Source organism: Poecilia reticulata, linkage group LG2 (genome assembly GCF_000633615.1).
Source record: "Poecilia reticulata strain Guanapo linkage group LG2, Guppy_female_1.0+MT, whole genome shotgun sequence".
In the NCBI taxonomy this organism is placed as follows: domain Eukaryota; kingdom Metazoa; phylum Chordata; class Actinopteri; order Cyprinodontiformes; family Poeciliidae; genus Poecilia; species Poecilia reticulata.
The window spans coordinates 21,255,693-21,268,982 of NC_024332.1; the positions used below are offsets into that span (position 1 = coordinate 21,255,693).

Genomic DNA, 13,290 nt, shown 5'->3' on the forward strand with positions numbered 1-13,290 from the left:
CATACATTTAAAATATACTTTTAAATGTATATTTTAAATATACACATTCACATTTAAAATATACTTTAATATATATATTTTTTCCACCAGGGTGTATCAAGCATTTTTTGGTGTATTTAGTTTTTCACAGACTTTTATATTGACTTTTATAAAGTCTGACAGTGGAATCTGTTGTATGGGGCTTTGAACACTTGAAGTTAGATTTACAGTATATTAAAACCTGGTCAGCACTGAAATCTTAAAATCCTTCAGAAATTGTTTAAAAAAGATTGAATAATTTGCTTGGAAACTGATGATTCTATATTTGATCAGCACACAGGGAATCTGCGAGAATGAAGAAAAGAGCACACATTTCTGTTTTTTAAGATATAAATAATAAAAACAGGTCTCATCATTGATTTGGATGCACTTCAAACGAGATTTTACTGCACAATTAACTTACAGTCTTTGGTCAGAGGTTAGAGTGGAAAACTTGTTGTTTGCAAGTGTTACTGGAACAGTGTCAGTTTAACACATGAACATTCACTGTGTGTCTGCATCTCCTCCAGGCTGGCTGAAGCTGTTTGCTGTGAGGCGTGGAGTGGTAGGAATCAGAGGGTTGAAGAGTGGCTTGTACCTGTGTATGAGTGGGCAAGGACTGGCATATGGAGAGGTACGCAGTCTGCTGCACACAACATATTAACATGTTTATATATTCCCCGTTATGAGGATATGCTCTATTGGTTAATGACTATTCGTATAGCTATATACTAGGATATATRAATATATCCTGGGTAATGGATACAGTGGTGTTTGTATCACACAAACACCACTGTAAAGATGCTGCTGACCTTTTCTGATCTGGCAATAACAACGTGAGCATGGACTCCCCCCCTCTCAGTCTTTGTTGCGCACAAGATCCGCCAGCTCTTCCGTGGATGTTGTAACAAAATTGTTTTTATCACTTTGTGTGGTTTTAGTGAATAATAAAGAATGTGCACAACTTCAGATGAGCTAAATGCAACGGCCAAGTTTAGTGTAAAAGTATGTTGCCCCTTAAAGGAACTCTAATAGTCATACATTGAAATGAAGTCAAATAACAGAAGATTACTTTATTTATTCATTTTGTCTAGGAGCCGTTTTCTGACAACTGTCTGTTCAAGGAAAACGTAGAAGAAAATCACTACACCACCTACTCTTCTCTGTCCCACCCGGGCAACTACCTGGCACTTTCCCACAGAGGACAGCTCAGGAGGGGCAACAGTGTGGGCCCAAATCAGTCCTGTGCTCATTTCTTACCAAGGAGAACGTGACGTCTGTCCATTAGCTTTCCCAAGCTCCTGAAACCTATGACAAAGTTGATGCTTGTTATTGATTAACATCCCTGGGTTTTTAGATAAGCTATATTCTACACATCACTCTGCTCTCAAGCATCTCCTCTGACTTCTCACCCATTTCTGCACTGAGTTCAAAATTTTCTTGTCAACTTTCAAAGCCATCCTTATGTTACTCGTCTCTTTCACATTTAAACACCGTCTCACATCCTTCATTCCTCTTTTGACTCACTTCTCTGTACGCCACGTGCCCGGGGCCGTCCACCAACCCGGGTCTACCCACCAACTGAATCTCTGAGCAACATCATCGCTGAACATTTTCAAATGTCTTCACAAAACCCATCTGTTCAGATTAGCATATCCCACTTCACTGTCACAACATAAACACTTGTTTGTATTTTATATGTCTTTCTAGCACTTTTTAACCTTTGTTTGTGATATGTTGTTTTTATTTTATTAATGTAAAATGACCTAGAAAATCTTGAAAGGTGCTTGTAAATAAAATAGATTGTTATTATTGTTGTCGTTTTATTTAGATAATCAAAATCAGCAGGACATGCCACTGGAATAGTAAGGATTCTTTGCGACTCTTTTATGCAAATATGTTAAAAACTCCATAGTTTTAACATTGTCCTAATAGGCTTTTGGGACGAAAGTGAAAGAATCTCTTCCTGCACCATGTAACTTTTTTGTTTTCATATCTGTTAAAAAATTCACTATGCCCTGAAAATAGAAGATGAAAAAGCATCAAGTCCCTCTGCATCTTCCCTGTGCCCCTAATAGCATTTAGAAAAATACACAGCTCCCGAACCAAAACAGCCAATCAGAGCTAGGAGGCGTCTTTGCCCTGTCGTTTACGGTTGTGTATGCACAGTGCGCACCAGTCGTTCTAGCGGAAGCTAGCAGTGTGCTGCTGCTGCTAAAGGCGGAGAAAAAAATCTACCTTTCAGGGAAATGCCTAATTTCTGGAGTAGTGCTGGGTCCAAAAACCAAGACAGGTAAACAAAAGAAGACCCACGACTCAAGGCAAGCAAAAAAGAGAATTAGAACCCGAAATGAGACGAGGGTAAATATCGGAGGAGCGCTTCAGGGAGATAATGCTATCAAAGAATTCAAAATTGATCCAGAGTTACAGACTGTGAACTCATTGTTTGAGATGGAGATTTTAACACACAGACTGAGGACACAGGAAGAGGAATGCCAGGACAAATGGGAAAAATGGACAAACGTCACATCAATATTACCGGACTGATTTTGGATATAAAGGGTCCCCTTGTGTTATTTAATTAAGAGACTCCCCCTAGTGTGCAGTTTTTGTTTTCAGTTCTGTTTTTTCTGTCTCTTATCATTTCTATGTATTGTTCAACCTAAAAATAACAAAAATAAAGTTATTTAAAAAAAAACATTAGTGGGGTGGGACCTAAATATGAACAATGTAAAATGTCGTTCATCTTTAGTCAGCTCTATTGGTCAGCTCTGACTAAAGGTAAGACTCTGACTCCTTCCCATCTCAGATCTCTGTCCAGAACTGCAGGGCTTGCTGCTTCGCTTCAGTGACGGGACACACAATGTGAATGGTAGGTAATGGTCACAAAATTACACCGTTAACAGCTACTAAAGTGTCCACCCTTTCTTCAAAGAAGAAAACTTACACAACTTATGATGACAAAAGTTAAAACACTCAACATTGTCTTGTACACAATCTAATTGGCTAACTCCAAGATCACTAAGTTTTCTTAAAAGGTAGAGTCTCTGAGAACTTTTTAAAAAAATATATAGTCAGTGTTTTCAGCAAAGTTGAGCTGACTGTTCAGGAATGAGGTATCTGGCTCAGTTTCAACAGGTCGGCTATCGAGTGAAACTGGAACCACTTTAAAGTCTCGTTTAATTAGCTCTACATCCTTAAGAACATGAAAAAGTATGGTGTTTTATTAGTGAATTTATTTTTTACAACTGCAGTAATGCCGGAATTAATAGTAAATGATTAAGACCTTGTGGTATTCTGATTTTGTGACGTATTTATATTACCACCCCCACGCCACTAGAGACATCTAAGGACCAGATTTAGAAGTACACAGGAAGCTACATAATTTAAGAACTGTGAACTCCACACCTCCATTCATTTTTTGGTTTGCCTTCACCTAAAACACCTTGCCTGACAAAAATGGCTCTATGTGTCTGGCCTTTTAAATATTACTCAAAGACGACACAAAATGCTGTGAATAAGAGAAAGTAGTTATTATTAAGGGAGAAAATGTTCAAACTTGCATGTCCCTATTTGAAAAATGTTTGAACCTTAAACCTCCTTGAATAGCTGAGCCACCCCTTTGCTCAGTGTATGTAGAATTAGAAAAGGAAAACTGTCAGTACTTGCAAATAACCAAGAGATTCATTCTCTGGATTTCTGGAACACGGCCATTTGTAATCCAATGCAACAAGTGGGAGGGATTCTGCAACCTGAGCCACAGACCCGAGAGCCAAGCCACTCAGGTGTCTCTTTCTAACCGGAGACATGACAGAAGACGGAGTACAAAGGAAATAAAAAACAAAAACGGGAGCACATTGTCATTGAAAGTACGGTGTGGTTGGACTTAATTTTTATCAGATAAAACAAAATTGCATGTGGACAATGACATAATGAGTATTGCAGAAACAGGTATGTTTAATTTGTAAGCTACAGGTTCATAGAATTACTTCATACTGTATTTTTCTTAGCTGATTCTTGTTTTTCCATTACCTTTTACCCCTCCATTGACCCTCTACCCCATGTTTCTTCACAGATCCTGCTGCTAATGCCACTGATACATCAACTACAACAGTAAGGGACAAAAACTGAAAAATGATCAAATTAAATGTTTGTACAAGTATTTCTTTTAGAATTTCTGAAAACAAATGGTGCATTTGGCAATTCTGAAGTAATTTTCATGTGTATTTTGTATTTCTAACTTTACTTGTATTCATTTCTGTTTCCTGATTAATATTTCAAGAAAATATGCATGAGAAAGTTGGAACAAATGAAGATAAGAAGTAGACTGGACTTCATAAAATCATTTTTTTTTAAGTTTCAATATTCACCACCTGCCTCCCTTATCAGTGACGCCTAACTGCTTATTTGCACTCAGAACAGGTTAGCCTATCACATTGCAGAAACTCAATGCATTTAGGCATCTAGACACAGGCTATTTCCACACACAAGGCAAATGGGACCCAATTTACTTTTTCCCCCCCAATATCTCACATATATCTAATTTTCTATTGACAGTCGGAATGACCCAGTTACATGGTACTAAGTTGTATGATTGTTTTCAAAGTGTTTCCAACCTGAACAGTCATGTGTCGCATTTTATCTGACTTTTATAACATTGATGCGAGAGACGTGTAATTTTGCACCAGAAAAATCCAGATGCGGTAAATCCGTACATAAACAAAAGCTGAAAATTAGAATGATGAACTTATGAATGAAGTCTGTCAGTGAAGTGCATCACTGACAGACTTTGGGCCTTGTGTATAAGGCATGCATACGCACAAAAAATGTGCGCCGCCATATTTTACGCACAAGTCAGCATGTATAAAAATGAACTTTGCGTCAAAGTTTGCGTAAAGCAAAACTTAAAGAAGGAGCCATGCGTTACGGATTGTGGTGCAACTGCAGCCGTCCTTCAGTCAAGCAGCCCGTTTTGTAAATGTGTCTTTATGGACTGTCAAGGAAAACCCCACAAGCTGCGGTAATCGGGCCAAGACACCACCACGTAGCACCACGCACTGCAGGACGTGGTAAGATTGTCATAAAGGGAAAATTGGGGCAAAAAAAGAGAAAAAAGGCTTTAATGGGAACACCAATATGACGTCTTAAACCCCGCCGGCCGCAGCAAAATTGCGACGTCTTGACTGGTCCGCGGTAATAAAAAGGTTGGGGACCACTGCCTTAGACACACGCTGGACAAACGCCCTCAGATGAAAGCCCATTTCCTTGAGTTTATGGAGAACTTGCCGAGTAGAGGCCACGCAGAAGTTGCTCCACCTCTTAGTAAAGACCAAGAATGTTGGTATTTACCCTTGTTTGGGGTTTACCACCCTAAGAAACCCAACAAAATCTGAGTCGTCTTTGACTCCAGTGCACCATATGAGGGTGACTCACTCAATGACGTATTACTCACTGGCCCTGACCTCAACAATAGTCTGGTAGGAACATTGATGAGGTTTAGGAAGGAACCTGTGACTGCAGACATTGAGCATGTTTCATTGCTTTGTCGTCACAGAAAACCTCAGAGACTTTTTACACTGTGTCTGTGGTACAAAGACAACGGTCTCTCCAGTGAAGTTATTGACTACCGTATGTGAGTGCATATCTTTGGGAACAGTCCCTCTCCCTCCGTCGCCATATACAGTCTGCGGAGAGCTGCTGTTGATGGAGAAATGCACTTCGGTGAAGATGTGCGCCAATTCATTGAGTGGGATTTCTATGTTGATGACACATTGAAGTCATTTACCACTGAAGAAGCACCAGCTCATATCCTAAAACAAGTGCAGAACACTCTTGCATCCTCTAACCTCCGGTTACACCTTTAATAGGCCAGCTGTACTAGAGGCCTTTCCGCCTGAGGATTGAGCTAAAGACATCGAGAACTTGGATATTTTTGCTGAGAACACAGTCTGGGATCGTCTTGGAACATAAATACGGACAGCTTCACGTTCCAGTTTACAAACAGTCAAAAGCCTTTTACACGCAGAGGTGTCCTCTCTTCAGTGAGTAGTTTCTATGATCCACTTGGATTTCTCGCTCTGATCACAATTCAAGGCAGACTATTACTGCGGGAACTTAACAGTCTAACAGAGAACTGGGATGCACCCTTTCCAGAGAGCATGAAGGCTGAGTGGACTAAATGGAGAGACTGTCTTCGACATTTGCAACATCTCCAAATACCATGGCCTTATACTTCCCTCTCCACAGCAAATGCCCAAAGGAGAGAGCTTTGTGTTTTTGCCAACACGTCGGTAAAAGCCATTGCTGCTGTTGCTTATATAAAGGTCTTAACAGCAGACAACACAAAAGTCGATTTTGTGTTTGCAAAGATAAAGTTGGCTCCTCAAGCAGGTTTGACAGTTCCGAGATTGGAGCTATGTGCTGCAGTACTCACAGTTGAAGTTGCAGAGCTGATTTTAGGAGAAATGGACTGTGCATTTAATGATGTTGTGTACTACACTGACAGCAAGATCGTATTGGAGTACATATACATGCAGATCTTATGTCTACGTGCACAACAGAGTTCAGCGCATCCTAGCTAAAAATGTCATTGCGAATATGGTGGATCACGAATATAAGTCAGTACTAAAAGAAGCATGTGACGAAGAAGACAGTGAGAACATGGAAGCTGTTCAAACATACTCTGAAGAAAACAAAGTTAACGGTGCTCACACACAGTGGCGGAACAAGACAGCGTCTGGCCAGGGGGCGGGGCTAATGACCGGGTCCCTGTATGTGTACAGGGGGTGTGCTCACACACCCACTAGAAATCTGAACCTAGCACCAGCAGGATGGACAGAGGTCTCATTCTCGCAGCCCGCAGGACGATGTCTCGTGGCCCACAGGGTGAGCGAACCTCTGAAGGAAGTCCCGCCCGCCGTTCCTCGTCATGGCTGACATTCGGTGCTAGGCTAAGCTACACTGACTTCATGCTCACTACGCTTGTAACAATAGTGTGGCGGATGATGGAACAGTCCGGTACCAATTGCCCTTCCCTGCAGTTGCCATTCCGGTGCTTTCTACCATTAACAAATGCCAAGATCAAACGCAGAGAAAGGCGACTACTACCGGGGTGCTCCTCATCCGCCGCCCTGTTGTGACAAGTAGAAGCTGTAATGATTCTTGACAATTCTTGATGACTTTTCCCTCACTTATGTAAATATGTTGTTTGGATTCTTCTCTTATCCCACTAATAAAATAAAACATTTTTATATTATCAACCTAATTTTATTAGTCGCAAAATATCATATACATAAATCTAAATTCTCAGAAACCTCGCTTTTCAGCCTTTAAAAAGGAATTCAAACAATATATTATATCTCTCCAGTATTCAAAAATTAGAAAAGCCATTAAGACAATGGACATGTGCTCTCACTTTAACATCTTTTTGAGTTAACTTTTTATTTGTATATTTGCTTTTCATTTTGTTTGTGCTCCATATGTAACACCCTGGCATTATTATCCTCTCTGTTTTGTTACTAATTTGTATTAATTTTGATATTTTGAAAACCACCTTATTGTCAATAAAAAAATAAATAAATAAAAAAAGCTGTAATGACGTCACGCGTCGAGAGGTTCTTCATACGTTGCTAGCTGGCTAAAGACTTCTATGAAACGTATAACAAGAGCGACGCCAAGTGGAATAAACTTAGGGTGCGTTCACACTGCAGCCTAAAGTAACCCAATTCCGATTGTTTTTTTTTTTTTGACGTATTGCGACCTGTATCTGTTTTCATGACAGTCTGAACAGCACAGGTTGGATTCTTTTCGAATGCGACCCATATCCGATACGCATCCGATTCAAATGCGACCAAACGTCCAAGCTGCATTCATCTGAAAACTGAACGTCACTGATACTCAACAAATTCTGCGTCCTGATACGCGTAAGAGGGAAGAAAAACAACTATGACGGACTATAATGAGGATTAAGTTGTTAATATGCTGCTCCGGTTGGACAACAATTTCAAATATGTAAGCTAAGCTCCACTGTTAGCCTCCATGTTTACTTCCTTAAACACAGAGCACTTCTTCTTTTTATGGCGGCTGGCAGAACACTGAGAACGCTGACGCTATTGCGCCCTCTAGTGCGCATGCGGGACACTTTCAGGTTGTTTGCCCGTTCAGACTGCAGAATACATACAGGTCGCATATGTGGCAGTGTGAATTTTTAAATCTGTCATGGCCATAAAATGATTTTGGGTTAACTGTATGTTGATCAGTTGGATGTCCAAATAAATTAACTTTACATAACTTTCATTTAGGAACTGAAGACAGAGATAGTTGGAGGTTCAGACAGCTCCAAGATCGAAGTGGTTTCGGTTACGGAGGAAGATTTCCCCACGGTAGAAACCCCCAACACTTTTATTGTCAGTCCACTTGGCAGCTTTATTGCAGATTTTCAACCAGAGAAAGATCCAGGCAACCCAGAAGAGCTTCATTCTCAAGCTGCACCCAGTCCAACCATGCCAGTCACAAAAGTTCAGCCTTTTGTTCATGGTGAGATATGTTGATGTTTTCAATATGAACACACTTCCTGTTAATCATGGCAGTTTGGAACATTTTATCACTTTTTATTATTTGGATCACACTACAACTGCTCCAACATCTACACACTTCAAAGATGGACAACATTCTTCTATAGTAGGCACAATCCATCTCGCATGTCAGCCTTTGTGAATATGAAAAAACATACTCTGATTATCAGAAAGTACAGAATACTGGGAGAAAGTATTTATTCTTGGGAAAAATCAGGGGTTCAGCTAAATATTCAAAATGTTATTCTGTGTTTTTTTTATTTATTAGCAGACAGTGAGTTGGTTAAGGGATGGAAAAACAGAATCATTCTTCATCGATTTCAACTGCTGATCGCTTCAAGCCTCATCTTGATGATATTTCTTGTTCTCGGGATTGGGCTCGGAGGTAAGGAGCCCAGCTTTGTGTTACCTCTCTGGACCTGGCAATGACTGACTCAACCACAAGATCCTAATGCACAGTTGTTGTACAAAAAGCTTTTTTTTTCTGTTCCAGGGTTATTGTCAGTTCATTGCAGTGTTGTGAACAACTGTTTGATGCCTTCTTGATGCCCTTTTTTTCCCCGTAGGTTTGTCACACTTCAGTGTTTCGGTACATCAAACCAATTATTTTAGTCAAAAACAACACAAGTAAACACAAAATGCAGTTTTTAAATGTCGATGTTTATTAAAGGACCAAATAACAGATTAGGCAACTGCAATCAAGCGTTTGCAATGAGTCCTCCAGTGCTGTGGAGGAATTGTGGCTAACTCATCTATGCAAAATTGTTCCAGTTCTAGTTCTAAGGGTTTTTGAGAATTAACTGTCTTTGTAATCTCAATAGGATTCTTGTCAGGACTTTGGCTTCATTTAATTTTTCTTTAGTTATTCATAGGTGGAATTGCTGGTGTTTTGAATTATTGTCTTGCTGCAAAACCCAAGTGCATCTCAGATTGATGTCACATACAGATGGACAGATATTTTCCTTTTGGGATTATTTGAGCAAAATAGAAAAAAACTGTGATGATGTAATTCCAGTGAATAAGTGTGGACTGCCATTACTTATATGGCAAAACAACTTGCCAGCCAAATCTTGGTATAGTATTGATAATTGTATGAAAACAACAAAATGCCCATCAGTTGTTGTGCAGTGCTAGATCAGTGTTTCTCAAACGTTTTCCGGCTGAAGACCACTTAACCCATTTAACAAATACTCACAGACCACCTAACTGGTCCTGGGTTGTTTTGAGGTATTCTGTGTTTCATAGTCTCCTTTTTTTAATTAGGTCAGTTTTGTTCCTAATTTTCTTTTGTTCAGTCCTTTAATGATTCTAGTTTATTTCTTGTGTCTAGTTATTCTTAATTACTGTGGTTTAATTATTTTTCCTGTTTAGTTCTGCCTTAGTGTTAGATTCATGTTTCACAGTACCCCGTGTAATCTSCCTCTCTCTCTCTCTCTCTCTCTCTCTCTCTCTCTCTCTCTCTCTCTCTCTCTCCTCAGTCTTTGTGATATACTGTATGTTTCCCAGAATGTCCCAACGTCATTTGAATTGGGGTTGTAAAATAGAGCTGAGAGATTTCATTGAATTAGCCCACTGCCAATCAACCAATGGGCCTCCACAGGCTATAAAGATGATTCTATTATATCTTTTTGGTTAAATTATGACAGCATTACCTGGTGGGCACATTTATGGGCCTGCCCATAAATAGGCATCTTTGTTTGCAGTGTTTGACACGCTTACTGCTGCTCTTATATGGGCATTGTTCCCTCAGATCCTCTGAGATCTAGTAATCACAATATTAGCTCTATTGCAGGGGTGTCAAACTCCAGTCCTGAAGGGCCGCTGTCCTGCAGTTTTTAGATGTGCCCCAGGTACAAAATACCTGAATCAAATGGCTTAATTACTTCCTCAGTTCTCCAGAGCCTTGCTAATGACCTAATTATTCTATTCAGGTGTGGTGCAGCAGAGGCACTACTAAAAGTTGCAGGACACCGGCCCTCGAGGACTGGAGTTTGACACCCCTGCTCTATTGGGACAGATAATCAGCCTAAAACACAATAACCTCTAACCCTTTTTTAATGTGTTATATTAGTTCACTTGGCTACATATGTAGTGGTGTATGTGTTTTGTGAGTGAGTATATGCAGAGCATCATTGTCTTATAACTTCTTGTGCGTCATGTATTTTGAACTTTGCTTATCCTCATTTCTTTTGAGGATAAGCAAAAGAAATGATAACCCATTGTTATCAAATTTAACAAAGACTACACTGCACACATTTTTCATCTCTTCATCTACAGTGGGTCTAAGCTGTGTGGGAAAGGTTCGCTGTGGTTCATCATCCCAGTGTGTCAGTGCTATGGCTCAGTGTGATGGAACAATGGATTGCGAAAACCATGAAGATGAGCTTGGTTGTGGTGAGATGCACTGGTATCAAGACACATTTCATGTCTCTGCAGCTGAAACCAGATTTACACACTGTACTTTATTTCCTTCGCTGTCTGGTGTAAAATCAGACCAAATATTTTCTATTTTAGGTAAGCAAGGATTACTAGCCTGACTTCTAAATTTTTGAAGCCAATTAATGAGACAATTTATTAGATGTTATTTTTCCCAACTTTTTCCCCAAGTTAAAAGTTTACATAATTTGTTTTTGTATTTTGTATAACTGATTTTTTTACCTGTATGACGTCAATTAAAACTTTGTAGCTTTTTACAACAGATCAATATACCTATTATCACCCAAGGTTTGACATGTTGGCTAATGTCTTTAAATGTTAATATTCATATATGTCATATGATGTTCCTTCTTCATGATCCCATCCATTTGTGAACTGCATAGATCATACATGCACATACTAATTCTAAATTTAATTTAAGAAAATCCAACAGTGGAGTACTAGATGGTATTGAGTCTTTAACTTTGTAGAATTCCCTCATATGAGCATTCATGCCCTCCTATTTGCCAACATGTTCCTGTCCCTCATACAGAATAATCATGAAAATGCAGATTGAAAGGCCAACTGAGGTTGAAAGTATCCACTGTGAAGTAGGAGTCTGATAGTCTAACATGTGGATGGTGGACTGTTGTGGCAACAAACATCTTAGATAGATATTACGTTATGACTGTTGTCATTGGTTGGGTGAACAAAATTCGGCCTAATATCAGTAGCTGTTAGCGAGCAGCAACACACTGCTGGCGGATATTTAGTGTACTACGAAGCAGAACGCTGACGTCATTGTTTCTCCTTACGTCCAGTCGGTGGCGCAGGCGATAGTAGCCATACAGGCACACCTGCTAGAAGAAAACAAACGCACCCACTGCAACACTTTCATTCTATTGGTTGAGAGGTTGCCAGGCGACTGTGACAAAAGGCAGTTCCATGTTTTGTAAGCCAGCAGAGACACTGCAGCCTGAAGTGACTCAATTCTGATTTTTTTGTCAAATCGGATTTTTTTTTGCCGGGTCGTTCACACTGCCACACATATGCGACCTGTATATGTTCTGCAGTCTGAACGGGCAAACGACCTGAAAGTTTCCTGCATGCGCAGTAGAGGGCGCAATAGCGTCAGCGTTCTAAGTGTTCTGCCAACTGCCATAAACATTGAGGCTAACATGTCTGGGAACATTATCACTGCGAGTGTAGCATATTCTTTTGAGATGTAAACAGGAAACCATGTTATTCGGCCAGTACTTAAACGATTGAGGTGAGACAGACTTCCACTCTGTGAGAATGACAACCATCCCAAAAGAGATGGCCTGTTGTACAGGCAAAGGAAGAGCGGAGCAAAAGTCAGATACCCCATAGATGGCAATAAAACAGTCTGAAGTTATCTGCTGTCTGTATGCACCTCAATAAAGACAAAAAATGTCAGACCAAAAAGCTGTTAAATCATGGGTCAGGATGGGTTAGGTTTTTTTTTTCTTTGTGCGTGACCCTGGAGGGTTTTTTGTGTGGTTTTGGAAAATGGCGGTCTGGTGAGAGCACTTCTTCTTTCTCCGCTGTCCAACCGTGAAATTTCCTGTGCGCCTCCTGAGCGTCGCCCTAATGCAGGAAGGTTAAGTTAAAATTGAGATTTGTCTAAAGAAACATACAGATAACATTTTACTAACTGTACTGTTTGTGATCTGTCTGTTCATTAGTACGTCTGAGTGGCAGGAGCTCAGTTCTGCAGGTTCAAAAGAGAGGAGAGTGGAGGACAGTGTGCTCTGAGGAATGGAGCAACCAGCTGGGGATCTCTGCCTGCAAGCAACTGGGATACTCAAGGTCTTCCTGCTTTCTTCTTTTTTTTTTAATATTAATTGCTAATTTTGAAATGTGTTTCTCTTTTTCTGCTTAGAGTTGGGTTAATATTTTAATCTGAAGCTTTAGCCTGTTATCCACAGAGAGTGAAGGCAGAAAATAGTTTACTTCATTTAACTTAAGATGACTTGACATGAACAAAGAAATTAGAATCAATACACAATTTAACACAAGACCAACAAGTTGAATATTTAATATATCAAAGATCAATATACCACAGTTACAGGTGCTGAGTGGTGGAGTCTCATTAGTATGCACTGTAACTGTTGTTTGGTGTCGGGGATACAATCCTGCAGTCATGTATTGTAGCTGTGTGAAGCTGACACCCCACCCACGTCAAAAAATCCAGCAAATAGTCTGAATGGTTAGTGCTCCGTTTGTGCAGGTTTGTGCCGTTAAAATTTTCGTTTGTGCAGTT

At 39.9% G+C, this 13,290-nt stretch overlaps 2 protein-coding genes across 3 annotated transcripts in view; both read left to right on the forward strand.

Annotated features, from left to right (window-relative positions):
* Window positions 1-2,629, forward strand: part of LOC103482427 (fibroblast growth factor 4A-like) — a 6,054-nt gene extending 3,425 nt beyond the window's left edge. Inside the window, exons 3-4 of the mRNA XM_008438580.2 lie at window positions 549-652; window positions 1,113-2,629. Coding sequence (XP_008436802.1) covers window positions 549-652; window positions 1,113-1,292 — 284 coding nt within the window. The 3' untranslated portion in view covers window positions 1,293-2,629. The remainder of the gene's footprint in view (window positions 1-548; window positions 653-1,112) is intronic.
* A 1,230-nt stretch (window positions 2,630-3,859) lies between these two features.
* The window catches only part of tmprss3a (transmembrane serine protease 3a), a 23,015-nt gene continuing 13,584 nt past the window's right edge, over window positions 3,860-13,290 (forward strand). The window contains exons 1-6 of one of the 2 annotated variants that reach the window (XM_008438546.2): window positions 3,860-3,969; window positions 4,094-4,131; window positions 8,319-8,553; window positions 8,860-8,976; window positions 10,869-10,985; window positions 12,713-12,836. In XM_008438546.2, the coding sequence (XP_008436768.1) occupies window positions 3,951-3,969; window positions 4,094-4,131; window positions 8,319-8,553; window positions 8,860-8,976; window positions 10,869-10,985; window positions 12,713-12,836 (650 nt within the window). In that variant the 5' untranslated portion in view covers window positions 3,860-3,950. The remainder of the gene's footprint in view (window positions 3,970-4,093; window positions 4,132-8,318; window positions 8,554-8,859; window positions 8,977-10,868; window positions 10,986-12,712; window positions 12,837-13,290) is intronic. The other variant, XM_017303001.1, reaches the window with a different exon arrangement.